The 19949-nt window shown below is 41.5% G+C and overlaps 2 protein-coding genes across 3 annotated transcripts; one reads left to right on the forward strand and one right to left on the reverse strand.

The window, feature by feature from the left end:
* Positions 1 to 8: 8 nt before the first annotated feature.
* Positions 9 to 13443, reverse strand: eif2b4 (eukaryotic translation initiation factor 2B subunit delta). The gene is made up of 14 exons (XM_089022434.1): positions 13118 to 13443; positions 8505 to 8561; positions 7062 to 7099; positions 6832 to 6967; positions 6544 to 6747; positions 6389 to 6471; positions 4215 to 4306; positions 4022 to 4136; positions 3887 to 3963; positions 2978 to 3080; positions 2735 to 2862; positions 2138 to 2315; positions 1517 to 1697; positions 9 to 639 (listed from the first exon to the last, which is right to left on the reverse strand). Exons 2-14 carry the CDS (start codon positions 8524 to 8526, stop codon positions 440 to 442), a joined length of 1557 nt encoding a protein of 518 aa, XP_088878560.1. The 5' UTR covers positions 8527 to 8561; positions 13118 to 13443; the 3' UTR covers positions 9 to 439.
* A 3965-nt stretch (positions 13444 to 17408) lies between these two features.
* nme6 (NME/NM23 nucleoside diphosphate kinase 6) lies at positions 17409 to 19715 on the forward strand. 2 transcript variants are annotated; one of them, XM_089022453.1, is made up of 6 exons: positions 17409 to 17587; positions 17698 to 17795; positions 17895 to 17997; positions 18107 to 18146; positions 19059 to 19219; positions 19304 to 19715. In XM_089022453.1, the coding sequence occupies exons 2-6, from the start codon at positions 17703 to 17705 to the stop codon at positions 19453 to 19455; spliced, it is 549 nt and encodes a 182-aa protein (XP_088878579.1). In that variant the 5' UTR covers positions 17409 to 17587; positions 17698 to 17702; the 3' UTR covers positions 19456 to 19715. The 2 variants fall into 2 exon arrangements, with proteins under 2 accessions (XP_088878579.1, XP_088878581.1); XM_089022455.1 differs by having other exon boundaries at positions 17422 to 17562.
* The last annotated feature ends 234 nt before the right edge of the window (positions 19716 to 19949 follow it).

The raw sequence follows: 19949 nt of genomic DNA on the forward strand, positions 1-19949 counted from the left end.
TTTTCTATTTTATTTAATTGAAATGTTTTTAACAAATAAAAAAGACTGAATGAAAAAGTAAATAGTAGTCAAATGAAGTTGGCTATCTAGCTAGCTAGCTACCTAGCTGGCTATCTGGCTATCTACCTACATAGCTGGCTATCTAGCTAGCTACCTTTTGAAAGGCGCTTAGAAATTAAATGTATTATTATTATTAATAATGTTGATGCTCAAATCGGTTCATCAAAAAAAAAATCTTTCAAAGATGTCGTTTCATGTTGATGGGTGAAAGCAAGGGGTCGGTGCACATTTTTTTCCCCCAAAACTTTTCAGTGGCGGCGGCCATCTTAAGACCTTCCAAAGAAAAGTCGTTTATTACGGCAATTCAATCATGTGTGTATTTGCGTGTGTGTGTGTGTGTGTGTGTACATATCTTTTTTGATTTTTTTTTCTTAACGGCTCACTGGTCGACGCTTTTGACGCGCAGCACTACGGGCACCGACGTGCACGGGATCATGCCGAGCTCCGTGATGACGGCGTCCACAAAGTCGGGCGGCGTCACGTCGTACACCAGGTTGAGCAAACCCAGCGAGCGAACCTCCTGCCAGCGCGCCAGCTGCGTTTTGCCCTTTCGCGTCACGATCAGGTTGTCGGGATCGTCTAGAAAAATGAATACAATAAAATACATCGCAGGTTAGGCTTTCAAAACTCTCAAGGTCACTTTACACTCAAGTTTTTCTGTGGGTGAGTAGCGGCAACCACACGCGCCAGCATTCACTCAACCCGGAAGCTAGCTAGCTAGCCAGCTAGGTAATCGGAGATAGCTAATAATAATAATACTATTAATATATTTTATTTATAAGCACCATTCAAAAATCCCAAGGACGTAGCTAATAGAATGGTAGCTAGATGCGAATCAAACCTGAATAATAATAATAATAAAAATAATAATACATTTCATTTATAAGCACCTTTCAAAACTCTCATGGTCACTTTACAGTCAATTTTTTCTGTGGGGGAACAGCAACAGCCGCACGTGCTAGCGTTCATTCAACTCGGAAGCTAGCTAGCTAACTAACTAATAGGAGAGATAGCTAATAATAATAATAATAATAATATACAGGTAACATTCGACTTACGACCGAGTTCAGTTCCGACCAAACGGTCGTAAGTCGAAATCTATTCAAAATGTTTGACTTTGATAACGAAGAGATAGCAAATAGATAGCTAGCTGGATAGCTAGTGAGATAGACAGCTGGATAGCTAGACAAATGAAAAGAAATGAAGAGAAGAAATAAAAATAAAGTCAAGAGAAAAGACCAAAAAATGCTAAATGGGGCGAAAGAAAGTGGAGCTAAAGAGCGCTAAAAGAAAAAAAGGCACAATTGAACAGCGCGACAAAATGGCCGCCGCACGAAATGTTTACTGTATGAATGTTCACATTCCAGCGTCAAGTTAGCAACTTGTTTCTTCATGTCCGAAATGTCGCCGTCGCGTCGCCTTGAGCATGTTAGCTAGTTTGTGTGCTTTAGCTTACCCAGCTCGTTTGATACAAAGGAGTCCGTTTGAACCCTCTCGCAGAACTTGTACGTTTCGCAGCACACCAGCACGGGCACGTTGAAGGCTTTGGCCACCAGAGCGATTTGGGACGTGCCCACGCGGGACATCATGTAGCCGTTAGCGAGCAGCGCGTGGGCGCCCACCAGAACCTTTGACACCTGGGCGGACAAAAAGGTCACGGCTACAATCATAATAATAAAAAATACATTTCATTTCTAAGCGCCTTTCAAAATTCTCAAGGTCACTTTACTGTCATTCAACACAGAATAACTCAAATAGATAGAAAGCTAGCTAGCTAATGGATAGCTAATAAATAGCGAATAGACAGCCAGATAGCCAACAGCTAGACAGCTCACAGCCAGCCAGCTAGACAGCTAACAGCTAGCTAATTGATATGGATAGCTAATCAATAGCTGATAGCCAGATAACCAACAGCTAGCCAGCTAATAGCTAGCCAGCCAGCGAATGGATAGCTAATAAATAGCTGATAGCCAACAGATAGATCGCTAGATATCTAGCTACATAGCTAATACCAAAAATCACACATCAAAGTTGACTTCACAATGGCGCTGAAAGCTAGCGCGTGGCGACGTTTTACCTCCGGGAGGATGTAGGAGACCACCGAGATGAGGATGTACGTGCAGCGGATGCCATGTTGGACCAAACGCCGCAGGGCTTCGCGGCCTTCCAACCGCGGCCTGCTGTCTGCCACGATCACGCGGAACTTGCGGCCCATGTTGAAGGCCTCGTAAAGGATGTGGTTGACCAGCGACGAGCTGCCCGCGGACCCACAAGAAAAATACACACATAGATCGCAAATAGTTAAGAATAATAATAAATTTCATTTGTAAGCGCCTTTCAAAACTCTCAAGGTCACTTTACAGTCACAAGATCAGTTTTTTTCTGTGGGTGAGCAGCGGCAGCCACATGCGCCAGCGTTCATTCAGAAGTAACTCAAATAGATAGAAAGCTTGCTAGCTAGCTACCAGATAGCCAGCCAGCTAGCCAGCTAATAGATAGCTATTGGACAGCCAGCTAACCAGCGAGCTAGCTAATAGATAGCCAGCTAAATAGCTAGCTAGATAGAAAATAGATAGCAAAATGATAGCAAATAGACAGCCAGCCAGGTAGCTAGCTAATAGAGAGCAAATAGATAGCCAGCTAGGTAGCTAGCTAGATAGCAAATTATGCTGACCATCCGTAGACGAGGATGACGTCGCCGTCGCTGATCTTTTCAATGGCGATCTCGGCGACGGCTTTGGCCGCCAGGACGATCTTTTCGTCAATGTAGCAATCGATGCAGTTCAAAAGTTTGCTTTTCGCCTGCGAGGAAGAACAGCGACATTTTTGGTTTACTCATTAACTTTGCACTTAATTAGCTTGTGGATGTGAGCGTTAATTACGCTAATGGCTTCCGTGAGATGAAAATGTGTCACACCTCGTCTTCCTTGCAGTGATTTGGAATGTTGGAGATCTCCTTCTTGATATATTTGATTGCATTTCCCATGCTGGCCGATAGAGGGCGACATTGGTTCAAGAAGCTGCAAAAAAAGAGGAAAAATAATAATAATAATACATTTCATTTCGAAGCGCCTTTCAAATTTTTCAAGGTCACTTTACAGTCAACTTTTTCTGTGGGTGAGCAGCGGCAGCCACACGCGCCAGTGTTCACTCAACCCGGAAGTAACACAAATAGATAGAAGGCTAGCAAGCTAATAGAAGATAGCTAATAATAATAATAATACATTTAATTTGTCACAGTATACGTTTTTCTGTGGGTGAGCAGCGGTAGCCATACGCGCCAGTGTTCACTCAACCCGGAATAACTCAAATAAATACAAAACTAGCTAGCTAGCTAATAGATAGCTACATTGTACAGTGACACCTCAGTTTACGAACTTAATTGGTTCCAGAAAGTGTATGGAAGGTGATACGTTAATCTGCCAAACATTAATTTCCCATAGGAAACCATTAAAAATGAGTATAATCCGTTCCCAGGTCCCCATAAAACATAATTTTCTACTAAATAAGCCTTGAAGCTACACAAAATATACCTTATTTTATGTATAATAAATGTGCTATGGTATTATAATTAAAGGAATAAACACTAACATATAATAAAGTCGTTTTATTGACCTTTGTGATGTATTTATAGCGCCTTCGAAAACTCTTAAGGATATAGCTAATAGATGAGAAGCTAGATAGCTATCTAACTAATAAATAGGGAGATAGATAGCTAGCCAGCTAGATAGCAAGTAGATAGCTAGCTAGGCAGATAGCAAGAGAGCTAATGAGATAGATAGCTGGATAGCTAGATAAATAAAAAGAAATGAAGGGAGGCTCTTACCTGATGTAAGGTTTCAATCGGTTGACCAAGTCTCTTGCCAGCTCTTCGTTGGGCGGGGTCGCGTAGTCCCTGATGACCTGACGGCGACATACTTTCAATAGGCCAATTTCATACGTGACCGGGTTGTCGTCACACCTGTTTGAAGGCGTGCAGCAGCGCCACGGAACGAGCGTTGGATCCCGCCACGATGCCTTGCGAGTACTGAAGGCCCAGTCGAACGATCGCGGGATGGATGACCGACGAAGGGATGCTAGCGATGGAGACATTTTCATGATTTCACCGTTCCGTTGATCGCACTCCATTGGGTCGGATGGATCGATGAGCTTACCCGACCTGCTGCGTCAGGGGGGCCTTGCGACTGTACTGGTGCAGGTGTAAAAAGAGGCTAACCTTGTAGCCGTAGTCTGACCGGAGTGGGATCTGAAAGTCAAGGACAGGCAAGTTTGAACATTCGAGCCCATTAAAAAAAAAAACAAACAAACAAACACACACACAAAAAAAAACAATCCCACATCGATGAAAAGGTTTCTTCAGCCGCCATCTGGACTTCTTTGAAGGTGTTGGACGCTTCTCATCTGAAAAGCCTCGTCAGCAAACTAAAATTTTGCTGGTAGCTCGGACATATACATATACAGTAAAGGCTCGTTATATCGATATCGGATATATCGATAGTCCCGGTTATATCGATATTTTTTCGGACTCCCTTGAATATCGATATAACGAGACTTTACTATATATATATATATATATATATATATATATATATATATATATATATATATATATATATACATACATATATATATATATATATATATATATATATATATATATATATATATATATATATATATATATATATATATATATATATATATATATATATATAAAAAAAAAAATCCTCGTCTCACCCACCATGGGTGGTGTCTGTCCCCATTTCAGCTCGGGTCCTCTACCAGAGGCCAGGAAGCTTGAGGGTTCTGCGCAGTATCCGTGCTGTTCCCAGCACTGCGCTTTTCTGGACCGAGATATCCGATGTTGTTCCCGGGATCTGTTGCAACCACTCATCGAGTTTGGGGGTCACTGCCCCGAGTGCTCCGACCACCACAGGCACGACTGTCACCTTTACCTTCCAGGCTCTCTCCAGCTCCTCTCTGAGCCCTTGGTATTTCTCGATTTTCTCATGTTCCTTCTTTCTGATGTTCCCATCACTCGGGACCGCTACATCCACGACAACGGCTTTCCTTTCCCCTTTATCTATGACCACGATATCTGGTTGGTTGGCCATTACCATCTTGTCGGTCTGTATCTGGAAGTCCCACAGGATCTTTGCTCGGTCATTCTCCACCACCTTGGGAGGTGTTTCCCATTTTGACCTTGGGGTTTCCAGTCCATACTCCGCACAGATGTTTCGGTAGACTATGCCAGCCACCTGGTTATGGCGCTCCATGTAGGCTTTCCCTGCCAGCATCTTACACCCTGCAGTTACGTGTTGGATTGTCTCAGGTGCCTCTTTGCACAACCTACACCTTGGGTCTTGTCTGGTGTGGTATATCCCTGCCTCTATGGCTCTGGTGTTCAGGGCCTGCTCTTGGGCAGCCAGGATGAGTGCCTCTGTGCTGTCCTTTAGGCCAGCCCTCTCTAGCCACTGATAGGACTTCTTGAGATCAGCCACTTCTGCTATGGTTCGGTGGTACATCCCGTGTAGGGGCTTTTCCTCCCATGATTGTCCCTCTTCCAGCACCTCATCCTCTGTTCCCCATTGACTGAGACATTCTCTGAGTACATCATCCGTTGGAGCCTTCTCTTTGATGTATTCATGGAGCTTGGATGTTTCATCCTGGACAGTGGCTCTCACACTCACTAGTGTATATATATATATATATATATATATATATATATATATATATATATATATATATATATATATATATATATATATATATATATATATATGTATATAATAGAAAACTCGGAGGCTAAATGACTCCCCCCTGTGGTGCCATCACGCGGTCGATTGCTGTGCGAGTGTGTGACATGCTGGCTGTCCAAAATTGTTGTGCGTGTTGCCGGCCTGCTAGCGCGTTGCGGTGCCAGGCGTTGAATTAAAATTGTAAAAATAGGATCTGGGGGTCGTGGTCGTAAGTCAGATGTTACCAATATATGTGTGTATAAGGTGGAAAAGTGTGTCTTGCAAACATTAATTTACCATAAGAAACCATTAAAAATGAGAAGAATCCGTTCCCAGGTCCCCATCAAACATAATTTTCGACGAAGTAAGCCTTAAAAACGACACCAAATATGCCTTATTTTATGTCTAATAAATGTGCTATTGTATTGTAATGAGAGAAATAAACTGTACTGTATGATAAAGTGGTTTTATTGACCTTTGTGATGGTCGTTGATGTCGTTGCCTCTTGATGATATCCGAGTGAAGCGGCCGTGCTTTCTGGGCGATAATACCCTCACTCACACTGTCCCCTGCAAGCTGTATCACTGTACCTGTTGTCTTTCCAGCTTCTTGGCCAGCTTCTTGACGACATCAGGGTCGTCTACTTGGACGTGTTCAGGCAGCCTCTTCACCACTAACACACATACAACACACCAGTGAGTCTCTCCGGGGACTAGGCAACCCCATTTCGGCGCTTTGGTCTTACCGGGTTGCAGGTCGCTGGGCGGCACTTTGGGTTTGGCGGCGGACGCGGCCTGCTGTTGGCTGCTTTCGCGCTTTTTGCCTTGTTTGGAGGACCTGTCCGAGTCGTGTCGAGGTCTCCTCTCCGCTTTTAGCTCCACTTTGCTGCAGACCACCTTGTCGGATGTCGCGGCAGCGTCCGCACCGGCGGCTGCCACTGGGGGAAGTGCTTTATTTTGAAAAACGAAGGGTAGTTTTAAGTACAGCAAAAAAAGTCAGCTCATCTCAAATGAAAAAGACAAAATGAGTCCACCTTTTTGTGAAGGCGGCGCAGAAGAAGAAGCATCGGGTATTGCGGCGCCATCTTTTTTGTCTTTGTTTTTCTTCTGCTGCTTCTTCTCTTTCCTCAGTCGCTGCTTCTCCTCTTTGGTTAACTCTTTGCCTTCGCTCTGTGTCGTCCAAATAAATACACAGCAAAATATCATCAACTCTTTTTTTTGGTACACATTAAAAAAGAAAAAAGAGAGATAGAAAGCAACTTGCCTTGGTGCGCTCAATTTCTGCTTTCTTGTCACTTTCATCTGCAGGTTGAAAAGATCATTTGGCACATTTTTCTTAGCATTGCTAGCATTTTTGTTGCATTTAAATGGCCCGTTTTCAAACACTGTGACTGACAACAAAGTACATCAGAGAGTGTTTATGTTTTTGAGGGGGTTATTCTACTGGAAACAAAACAACACAATGAGCTCTATCCTAATAAAAACAACCAATAATATCAACAGAATTATTTCTAAGTGATGGCCATAGATACGATGTTAGCATCATTGCTAATTATTACAAACGTGACTGGTCCAAAGACGACATACTTGTAGGTACGCTACAGTTCGCTATATCCACCCCCATTGTTTCCAGTGTCCAGTGATGCGAGCACACTGTGTACCCGCAGTCGTATATCATTGCATTTTTGTGAAGTACGTCATGTTTTTCGGTGGGATTTTTCAAGCTATGCAGCTTATGATGACGTATTACACGTTTGCCTCCATGCTAGTTCTTGAAATTTCCCAATACGACAACGAAAAAAAATGGATTGAAGTTGACACTCTTTTTGCTCACACTACAGTTTATAAAGGTGAGTAAGTTGTATTTTTATAACTCATCGAAGTGGTAGAAGATCTCTTTTTCTCAATAACTGCCAAGTTTCAAGCAGAAAGAAGCATTAGCATCTATATTTCTAGAACTAGCAAATTTCTTTCCTAGTATTCAGTGACAGCCATTTTGGATTTCTGACGAAAATCTGCCTGCATTCGATCGTTGATATTTGCTCATTTATATTTTGAATCCTTTCTTATGTTTTCTGTTCTTATGTATAATTTCAAAAGCTTTCTAATGGTACCTTACTCGTTAAATTCCCTAAATTTATGAAAGTTATGATGGTTTAAACTGTAATAAAGAACTCAGTCACAGATTTTCATTGTTTTAACTGTCATTACAGGCAAAAAAATCCCCTCATATTTCGAAAATTAAAAATACCATTATTTCCATATTATTTGTCATAGAACAATAATCTACACATCACTTGAAAACTATTTAAATGCACTTTAATATGGAATTAGAAAATGTGCGATGAATTATTATTGAAACATTTTGTCACGTGCCTACGGTTTAGTGGCTCTTTTCATTCTAGCACAAAGTGAACCGGAACTTCTTTTTTTCACCGATGACAGTTTTATTTTTATGCTTGCTGTGAATATTTACGTCTAAAGATGATCAAACGTGTGCGTTAGCTTCATCGATTGCGATAGAAGAATACATTAGCTTCGCTGAGAATCAGAGTTGAAATATGAAATATAAAATGGTATGAATATATCATATAACACCAGCTGCGAAAGCGCGGTTTGATTGTGTCTCGTCGCTCGCCACAAAAAAACATCATCAACACGCGAAAAGCGTCACAAAAAGCAGCGTTTACACGGGTTGAAGACTCACCTGTCTCTACAGTGTCAGCCATTATTCCGGATGTGACGTCTTTTCCGCTTCCGGACACTGCAAAATGTGTATCGCCCCCTAGTGGCCGGCGGCGCTCACCCATTAAACAAGAAAGAGAAAGACGACATTTTGATTTTTAAGTGACGATATTGATGTGGTCAAAACATGGCTTATTTTTTTTATCAGGAAAAAAACGGATGTAAAAACCTAACTGAGATTAATAACAGTTCAGGAAAGGTTAATAAAAAATGTCCACACTGTCGTTTTGTCAAAAAAGGCACACGTGAGTCCAGCTGTTGCGTTAACGTGGGTAACTTTTATGTTGCCTCCAATGCAATGCCTTTTCCCCAGTCACTTCCTCGCCTGGTCCTTGGCGCCCCCCCTGCTGACGTCATCACCAAGCGCCACTGATCGAGTTGTCAACGATCACGCCACACACACATTTTTTGAAAATGTTATGATATTGGTTGAATTATAGCTCAGGTGATGATTGTCAAATCAATATCTATATGGTTGTTTATGTATTAGAAATACAAGAAAGCTTTTAAAATGTTGTTCAGAACGACATTTATTGATTTGATATCTGATGAGCATAGTTTATGGATTTCTATTTATTGTTGTATGATTTTAAATATTTTTAGTAAGAATAATAAGAATACATTTTATTTTTAAGCGCTTTTCAAAGCTCTCAAGGTCACTTTACAGTCAAGTCATACCCAAAAGCCTTCGTTTTATTTTATTTTATTTTACTTTTTGGGGATGTTTCAAAAGATGACTCTGCAACTTATACGCAGGTGCGCCTTACATGGGAAGTATTCATAATAATAATAATAATAATAATAATAATAATAATACATTTCATTTATAAGCGCTTTTCAAAACTCTGAAGGTCACTTTACAGTCAAGTTTTTCTGTGGGTGAGCAGCGGCAGCCACACACGCCAGCGTTGCCTAAACCCGGAAGTGACACAAATAGATAGAAAGCTAGATAGCTAATATAAAATAGCTCTACTAATAATAATAATAATAATAATAATAATAATACAGTACATTGTATTTATAATTGCCTTTCAAAACTAGCACAATTATAATGCTAATTATTAATATTAAAATGCATTTTAAATAATCATGTCCTGTATTTTTAAATGCATGTGTAGTCATTATAATATGTGGAATGGAGATTGGAGAAATGGTGCAAAAATAAACATGGATTGACAGTCGTGCTTTATTACATCTGAAGCAGTTTTTTTCCAGTCACCTTTTGTAACGTGTACCTTGTTCAAAGCACATGTCGTGCAACAAATTGACCAATGCTTCCTTTATTTGATGAATTGATTGACTTTTCGCATGCACGCACAGGAAACAGCGAATGACTCCATTTCCGTTGCTCTGACGACCTGGCCGGCCGGGGGCGTCCGTTGACTGAATGCACGACGCGGTAGCTGGTTGAAGGGGACCAAAGCTCACTGAAACACCTGACTTGGTTCCGTTTGACCAGCCACAGCAAGGTGTTGCTTCAACGAGGGGTCAGAGAAGGCCCCGCCCCCCCCCCCCCCCCCACGGTCTCCTCTTCACGCTTACCTAAAAAAAAAAAAAAAAAAAAACAAAATACACATATATATTATTGAGTATTTATTTATTTAGATAGTTATTTTGTTTGATTATTATTTATTTTGTTTGATAATATTTTTTATGATTTTTGTATTTATTTATTTTTTGTATTATTATTTATTTATTTATTTATTTATTTGGGTTTTATTGTTCTTTGTCTTATTATTGTTACTATTATGATAATTTTGTATTTATGTATTTTTTTATTTTGTTTTATTTTATTTATTTTTTAATTATTCACGTATTATTCATTTATTTATTTAGATATTTATTTTGTTTTATTATTTATTTTGTTTGATAATTTTTGTATGATTTTTGTATTTTTTTTTGTTTTATTAATTTTGTTTCATTATTTTTTATTATTTATGTATTTATTTATTCAGTTATTTAGGTTTTGTTGTTTGTTGTATTTAGATATTTATTTTGTTTTATTATTATGTAAGTTTTTATTATTTATGTATTTATTTAACTATTTATTTTGTTTTATTTATTTATTTGGGTTGTGTTGTTCTTTGTGTTTTTATTATTATGATAATTTTGTTTTTATGTATTTTTTTATTTTATTTATTTATTTAAATTGTGTTGTTCTTTATATTTTTATTACTATTGTGATAATGTTGTATTTATGTATTCATTTATTTAGTTTTATTATTTATTTATGTAGGTTTTGGTTTTATTTATTTTAATTATTCCGGGTTGAGTGAACGCGTGTGGCTGCCGCTGCTCACCCACAGAAAAACTCATCCTGTGACTGTAAAGTGACCTTGAGAGTTTTGAAAGGCACTTAGAAATCAAATGGATTATTATTATTATGATGATCTATTTGCTATCTATTAGCTTTCTATTAGCTAACTGGCCAGCTAGCTAGCGATCTGGCTGGCCTCTATTAGTTATATAGCTAATTGTCTAGCTGGCTATCTTTTGGCTATCTATTAGCTAGCTAGCTAGCTTTCTATGTATTTGAGTTACTTCTGGGTTGAATGAACACTGGCGCGTGTGACTGCCGCTGCTCACCCACAGAAAAACTTCTCCTATGACTGAAAAGTGACCTTGAGAGTTTTGAAAGGCGCTTCTAAATGAAATGTATCATTATGAATTATTATGATATAAAAGATGTAAACAGGGTATAAAATCCTTATTTTTAGATGAAACGTAGCCAAACTAGAAAGCTTTGCATCGTGTGGGTGAAGCCCACCCCCTTGCGACCCTCCCGGACCCCCCACCGCCCTATCCGTGCTTCTATAAAGGGGCTAACAGCTGTGCTCTGTCAATCCTCGTTGAGCGTTAAGCTAAAATCAGCAGCCTTCCTTTCACCTGTCGTCCAGACACACACACACACACAAACAATGTCAGCATAACTAAGCCTATGTGGCCTAAGAAGATCCAAATTAAACCTCACCCCACCATGGCGATTTAGTGAAGGGTTTTGCTGTTGTATTAAAAAAAAGCGCTTCTTCGACTCCCCTTTCAAACCATCTATTTTCTTTCACTAAGATTTAAACCTCAGTGCACAGCGACCAGCAAATTTTAAGTTTGCTGACGAAGCCTCTTGGATAAGAAGCGAACCGTTCCGACACCTTCAGAGAAGTACAGATGACGGCTGAAGAAACCTTTTCATCGATGCACCACTCCTGTATGACGGACGTATTCATTGGACTGGTTGTAAAAGCTGGACCGGGATGACCCCGCCCCCTTCCTGTCCGGCGCCGGAGTCCCCTCGGAACCACACACTTCCTTACATTCCATAAGTGGCTGTATGAATATGGGCATATAAGGAAGCATGTCCTCCCAAAGGGGCAAGCACAACTGCAGCCTGCGGCAAACACAAGGGCCGCTTTCAATGGAACAAGAACCTCCAAATACACACAATTATTAGGATTATTATGATTATTATTATTAGGTGACTAGGGCGAGGTGACTCTTAAAGTGTCGTTGCGGACACAGACATGGTTTTCCACTTTACAGTCACAGACAAGCATAGATACAATAATGTGCTTATATATATGTATGTATTTATTCATGTATTTATTTATGTATTGATATATGTATTTATGTATTTATATGTATTCATATAAGTATTTATATGTATGTATTTATATACGTATGTATTTATGTATGTATTTATTTAAGTGTTTGTTTATGTATTTATTTTATATATTTATGGGTTTATTTATGTATTTATTTATATATGTATTTATTTCTTTATATATTTATTCATGTAGTGTTTATGTAATTATATAGGTATTTATATATGTATTTATATATGTATTTATTTATGTATTTATACATGTATTTATATAAGTATTTGTATATGTATTTGTGTATGTATTTATTTAAATGTTTATGTATTTATTTGTTTATACATATGCCTTTATTTATGTATTTATATACGTATTTATGTATGTATTTATTTGTTTATATATATATATATTTATGTATGTATATGTGTATTTATATATGTATTTATTTAAGTGTTTGTTGATGTATTTGTTTGTTTATACATATTTATGTATTTATATATGTATTTCTGTATGTACAGTAAAGTCTCGTTATATCGATATTCAAGGGAGTCCGAAAAAATATCGATATAACCGGGACTATCGATATATCCGATATCGATATAACGAGACTTTACTGTATTTGTTTATATATATATATATATATATTTCTGTATTTATTTATAGGTTTGTTGATTCATTCTAATAATGAAAGAACTTCCGGTTTCGAGTGAATGCTGAAGCGTGTGGCTGCCGCTGCTCACCCGCAGAAAAACTGATCCTGTGACTGTAAAGTGACCTTGAGAGTTTTGAAAGGCGCTTAGAAATGACATGTATTATTATTATTATTATTATTAAAAAATGGACGCTGTTGAACTCAAGAAATCAAGATGTTAGGATACCTTCTGGTTCAGGTTAGTATGCAGGAAAGTACGCAGGAAAGTACGCAGGAAAGTACGCAGCACTCTCCTCACACGCACCGTAAAAAAAACCAAATGCCACTAACCTCTGTCTGGTTTGACTTTGAAGCCGCGTGAACGGTCGCTGCTCTTCACAGAAGTCTCATTTTTTTGCCTCTTAAGCGTCAGAAATCATAAAAAACAACAACAACAACAAAAACAAGCTCCCTGTTTTCAGCCTACGTGAAGCTAAAATGCTAATGCTAGCTGCTCTTTACAGAAGTCTCATTTTTTTGCCTCTTAAGCGTCAGAAATCATAAAATAACAACAACAACAACTCCCTGTTTTCAGCCTATGTGAAGCTAAAATGGCGTCGAAACTATTGGTGACAAGGACGTCCTCGCTGCGGTGCATCCAAACGCGCCTCTCCGGCCCGACCGCTCGGCCTTTTCTATCCGCACCCGGGCGAGGCGAGCCGCCCCCTCGCCTACGCCCCAAATCTCCCACCTGTCGGTGTCCTTTAGGAGGCCTTCTCGCAGGCCTGCGAAATCACACCTCTCAGCTGTTGGCGCAGGCCTGCAGACACCCTACACCCCTTGGAGCACCGAGCGCACCCCCAACCCCATTTTACACTTTTTTGGAGGTGGGTGGGGGCGGTCAGAACAATGCATTGCCTGTCGAGCAGACATGTGTCGTGGCGTTCGTTTAGCAGCCGTCAATGAAACGTTACCTCGACGTGCCGCGTCAGGAGCTAGCGGCTTCATTGGCAGCACAGCTAGCTAGCTAGCTAGCTGGGGAAACAAAAAGGATATTTTTGATCAACAACTACATTAAAATAAATAAAAAAAAATCATCAGGAAAATGTAGTTGACGACAAAAAAAATCTTTTATAAGAGCCTTTCAACTCTCTCAAGGTCACAGGACACGTTTTTGTGTGGGTGAGCAGTAGCAACCACACTGGAGTAGAAATACACTATGTCATAATTGATGGTGGTATATTACAACAATTCGGGTTGTTAAGAATTTGTTTTTTTTGGGGGGGTGTCAAGGACACTTTTTAGAGCGCCTCGTTGTTGGTCGCAAGTGCGTGCTTAGCGGAATATGAAAGAGCAAAAGCATTTTTTGGGGGGGTGGGGGGGGGGGGGTTTGCGCTAGTATTACCCCCCCCCCCCCCCCCCGGCCCGTATTTGACCACTCAAAGGCATCTTGGGGGGGGGGGCAACAAGGGGTCACCAACAGCCCTCTGGTTCATGTTCCTCTGCCGCTAGCGCTAGCCGCTAGCGCTAATGTCAACACCTGTGTTCTAAAATGGGCGAGTGGGGTCGGGCGTGATCGGAACCCGTGGCCCTCCTTCACAGAAACTTTCCAGCTCAGCGCTAGAAGCTTAGCTTGAAACTCGACACGCTCGCCATCCACAAATAGGCACGCACTTATTTATTTCCATATTTCTGTGTGTGTGTGTGTGTGTGTGTGTGTGTGTGTGTGTGTGCGGTGCTCTTTGAAAGGATGTCGTACAAACTTTTTCGATATTTCCCATGGTCACTGGCCAAGGGTGCAAGCCTCATGTCCACTCAGGTCAGAAAAAAAAAATCCACCAGACCCTTCGCACCCTGCCCACCACCTTCTCCAGCGACTCCCCTCAGGCGCCGCCATTCTCAGCGCTAAAGAGCTAGCCACCTGAATCATGTTGAAGTTGAAGGGCGCATCAAAATTGCTCCTCTGACGTGAGAAATGGCCCTTTCATCTAACTGCTTCATGTCGTAAAGAGGGTACAGCAAGTGCTGAAGAATGAATGAATTTCTGTGTCGTTGTGTTGTCTTATGTGTTGTTGTTGGGTTTTTTTTAACTTCAAGATGGCACCGCGAGAGTTGCTGCCTTTACAGCAGCTCCTGTATGTTGTTTTTCTACTTCTGTAAAATGTAAATGTCTCCACTGTGAGACGAATAAAGGTTTATCCATCCAAAGGCTCAAATTCAACCCATCCAAAAAGGCCGTCGACGTTTTGTATCATGTTGCTAACTCATTAGCCGCAGATACGGGATTAATGGCAGCCTCCGTCCTTCGCCGGGCACGCCAGTTGCCCGTCGTCGTGGTTGACGCAGCTGCCGAGGGAGGCGGGAGGGGAAGAGTTCAAAGGTCGCCGGCATTCGGGCTCAAAAAGAGAACAGGTGAGGATTTGCTATGCATCGTTTGAGTCGAGAGCAAAAGCGAGTTGATTTGAAACGGAGGCTCTCAAGGCCTTTGGCTTTTCTAGGTGGCCTCAAGAGCATCCGCGGGACCCTCGCGGGGAGGGTCTTCAGACCCTAGACTCCATTCCAGTCCAGGGGGGGCGGGGACACATGATCCATTGGAAAATGATTATTTTCTCTCCCAATTCTCCTCGGACTTGCATGTTTTCAAAACATAACTCGCAACACAAGTGGGGCCTTGTGGGGGTTACGACTCAGCTGCCTGACCAAAAAGGGATCGGCGACAACTGCACGCGGGGAGTCCGCAACGTTGGATTTAGACTGCTGGATTTTTTTAATTTTTTTTACACAGCCGGCAGGGTGTGCACACTTGTGCAACCAGGTTATTTCAGTTTTAATAATCATACATTTCATTTCTAAGCTGCCTGGCCAAAATTGTCGTACATGTTGGCGGCTTGCTAGCGCGTTGCGGTGCCAGGCGTAGAATTCAATTGTATAAAATAGGATCTGGAAGTCATGGTTGTAAGTACGGGTGGTCGTAAGTTGAGCCGGTCGTAAGTCGGATGTTACCTGTATTACAATACATATTAATTTAGATAATAATAACAATATTAAGACATTTCATTTCTAAGCGCCTTTCAAAACTCTCAAGGTCACTTTACAGTAACAAGACAAGTTTCTTCTGTGGGTGAGCAGCGGCAGCCACACGCGCCAGCATTCACTCAACCCCAAAGTAACTCAAATCGATAGCAAGCTAGCTAGTGAATAGATAGCTAATAGCTAGCAAACAGTTATCCATTAGCCAGAGAGTAGATAGCCAACAGCTACCGAATAGATAGATAGCGAATAGCTAGCTACCAGCCAGCGAACAGATAGCCAATGGCCAGCGAACAGCCATTCACCAGCGAATAGCTAGCGAATATATAGCTAATAGCTAGCGAACAGATAGCCAACAGCTAGCGAATAGATAGCTAATAGCTAGCTACCAGCCAGCAAATAGATAGCTACCAGCCTGCGAACAGATAGCCATTAGCCAGCGAATAGATCGCCATTAGCCAGCGAACAGATAGTCAATAGCCAGCGAATAGATAGCAAATAGCCTGCGAATAGATAGCTAATAGCTAGTGAATAGAAATTTAATAGCTAGCGAATAGATAGCAAATAGATAGCTAATAACTAGCGAATAGATAGCCAACAGCTAGCAAATTATTAGCAAATAGCTAGTGAACAGATAGCCATTAGCCAGTGAACAGATAGCCAATAGCCAGCGAAGCGATAGCGAATAGATAGCTATTAGCCAGCGAATAGAAAGCTAATCAGCTATTTTTAACTTACCCTGTCAAAGAGTCTAACTGTTTCTATAGCTAGCTCGATTTCCATCTATCCAAAGTGAGAATAGCTAAAAGTGACAAAAGTCGCGACAGCTGTGTCTTTAGCAGCCCCGGGTCACATGACCCGGACAGGTGGGCATGACGAGATTATTTGTGGTCCTTTTCACCCGCTCCCCATTCCTCCATCTTGTTCTTTGGCACGCTGCCTCGCGCAGGATGTGGCCATTTTGGCACAGTTGGCACGCACTTGACATGCACGTTTTCTTTTCATATCTGTCACATTAATGTCACGCAGTCCATCCACGCCATCTTCTCGAGCGTTTGCCCTCATTCGGGCTGAATGGGGAAGCGGAAGTCCTGATCGGCTGACTTTGGGGGAGGGGGGCAAAAAGCGGGTGCACACACACACATAGTCTAAATAACTGCAGCGCGGAATGAATAACAAACCAATAAATTAATAGCAAACACAGCTAAAACACAAACTAGAAATTAAGTCTCATGCTGATTCAAAAGCGAAAAAAAAAACAAGTTCTAAGACACACGCACGATATGAGTTGTACATTAGTATAAACGTGAATCGATTGGCTTAGTGAGTGGCAACGTAAGATGGCCGCCGGGGGCGTGACAACTCGCGACGGCAGGGAAGCAGCATTGTTCGTCCTTTTTATACCACCGCGGTTACACCCTGGACTGATTGCCGGATACTTGATGGGCACATTAGATTATTGTACGATTTCCCTTTTTGTTGAGGGCAAATTTAAAAACTCTAAAGCGTAAACCCACTTCACGCTTGCGACACTTCGGGAGGAACCATAAAGAAACGGATTGTTTTGGTGACATATTTTGAGTGACGGACCAACCGGTCCTCACTCCAATCATCGCCTATAAGCTACAAACTTTCATTTTACAACGGTTGTTCATAATTTACAAAACACGTTACAAAAAAAGACTAAATATGAAAGACAAAATGGCGGAAATTGTCGATCTTTGAACGTCTACGAGCATTTTGGAGCCCTCAAAAGTCGTCTTCCGGTAACTAAGGATCGAGTTGAAAACGGTTAATATTTGCATGCTAAAACTTAGCTCATTAAAACAAATGGAAGAATTGTTCGCTTGGGTTTATAAAGCTAAAGTTTGCTTACGTTGTCGATGTTGTTGAATTTGTAGAGACGATGTTACTGACGGCGTGTCGCCTGTCCAAAGCGCTACAGCTCACCCTGGCGGTCATCAAACCGGACGCCGTTGCTCATCCTCTCATGCTGGAGGTACCTTGCTTGCTTGAGTCAAGCAACCCTTTTCCAAAAATACGTGGTTAAGATTAATATTCTTGTTATGATACAGTCTTTTTTTAATCTGTCTTGCAGGGAGTTCATCAAATTATCCTGGATAACCAGTTTGTGATCGTTCGACGTCAAGATCTGGTGTGGAGACGACAAGATTCGGAGAGATTTTACGCAGAGCATTCAGGTGGCCCTCAAAGTTGTTTATATCAACAATATGGCATGTTTACACATCTGAATATTGTCAAAAAAAACATTTGGACTTACCCTTGAAGCTTCTCTGTCTTGATTTCCAGGGCGATTCTTCTACCAAAGACTTGTTGAGTACATGTCAAGGTAACCGAGAACCTAAAATCACATTTAATTTGATTGTCTTCAAGTATGGATTGTCTAATTTTAAAGGACAGCCGACACCATTTTTTTTTTGGTTTCCTAACTGACATCAGAAAAACATTTGATAGCATCGAAAATAGCCAAAACACACAGGCGGATATTTTTAGTCAAAAGCAAAACACCAATAAAAATGACTTAGTGTCCCAAAACTGCCACAAAATGACCCCTTTCAGAAGGCCCCGCCCCCTTGTTCGTGACGTCACGCCAGGACATCTTGCCTTGCTCTAGAATCAAAACAATGGCTTCAGAATGGGAGAAGATCCTTTCTTGTTACTCATCCACTTATGAATATGATTCAAATAGTTCCGAAGAGGAAAGCATGAATGTTTGACATCGATTCAAGAAGTCCTTGCGTATCAATTCGAGCCGTCTGGACTCCAATGCAGCGTCCCAGGAAATGCACAAAATGGCGCCCAAGCTCCGTTGGAAATGGGCTGATTTGTCCGCTGGGAATTTGTGTCAACTAGTATCAAATAGTAGTCTTGGTGCAACACACAACGATTCGCCATGGCGTTATTTTTGTGTTTTCCTTCTAATTTCGCCATCAACACTGTGTTTTCAAACCAAACAAAGTACCCAAAATGCATTGTGTGTCGCTTTGTCGGTCAGGGGCGTTCCCTCCGTGACGTCACTTAGGGCATCGTCACCAACTGGAAAACAAGACTTCCTGAATATTCCGCGCGAGTCTTAAAAGGTCAAATATAGCTATATGCTAGCTATATATTTGTCAAATACGCTCAGTAGACGTGATTTGAAGTCATTTTACAGATTATGGACGCAACTTGTCCGCCGGAGGTGTCGGTTGTCCTTTAAGCGTGCGTACTCACAGTTTGTCTGGTTTCGTCCCGCACGTAGCGGCCCGATGCGGGCGTACATTTTAGCCCGGGTGGACGCCATCGCTCACTGGAGGGAAGTAATGGGTCCCACCAAAGTGTTCCGGGCCAGATACACATCCCCAGCGACACTGCGGGCTCGCTTTGGCCTGACGGACACGCGAAACGCCACTCACGGCTCAGGTGCGCCACCAACCGCTAACCGCCGTTCAATATACACGTTAGAATCTTTCAAAGTGTATTTGTCTTGGTCCAATCGGGTTCCAGATTCTGCGGAGTCGGCCTCCAGAGAAATGAGCTTCTTCTTCCCGGACTTCCGACCCGAAGACTGGATGGAGAGGGAGGAGCCCCGGTTCCGGTCGGGATGCGCTTTTTATGATCCTCGGCGGCACGTCCACACACTTTCTGCTCAGAGATGACCCGAGAGCTGCTTTTGCGGGGGGGAAAAAAAAACAGTGGCACTTTTGGATTGACGCCATTTTTATTGTGATGGCAAAGCTCCAAAATAACAAAAAACAATCACAAACCAAAGTGCAATCTTCAATTTTAGCTTCCTGAGCTATCACAGAAACAACGTCACTGGGAAAGTATGTATTTGTGACCTTTGACCCTTGCGACCCCCCCAAAAAAGACACGGCTGTGCCACTTGATTAAAGTCCGCTAGCGTACGCCAACTTTGTGTCATGGGGTGAACTATTGTTTTTTTTTTTTTCATTTTTGATGGTTTAGCTATGCTACGCTAGGCCTTGAGGGGGTTTTGGTTCACTTGAGCCAAAATGGATGCCTCATTTTAAACATGAAAACAAAAAGGGAGCCTTTTTTTTTTTTAGAAGAAACGTCAACGTTAGTGAAACCCTGTGTACGAGTGATGGGAATTACGGCTCTTTTTAGAGAGCCAGCTCTTTTGGCTCGG

Source organism: Hippocampus bargibanti, linkage group LG19 (genome assembly GCF_051943395.1).
Source record: "Hippocampus bargibanti isolate YZ-2025 linkage group LG19, ASM5194339v1, whole genome shotgun sequence".
Lineage (NCBI taxonomy): Eukaryota > Metazoa > Chordata > Actinopteri > Syngnathiformes > Syngnathidae > Hippocampus > Hippocampus bargibanti.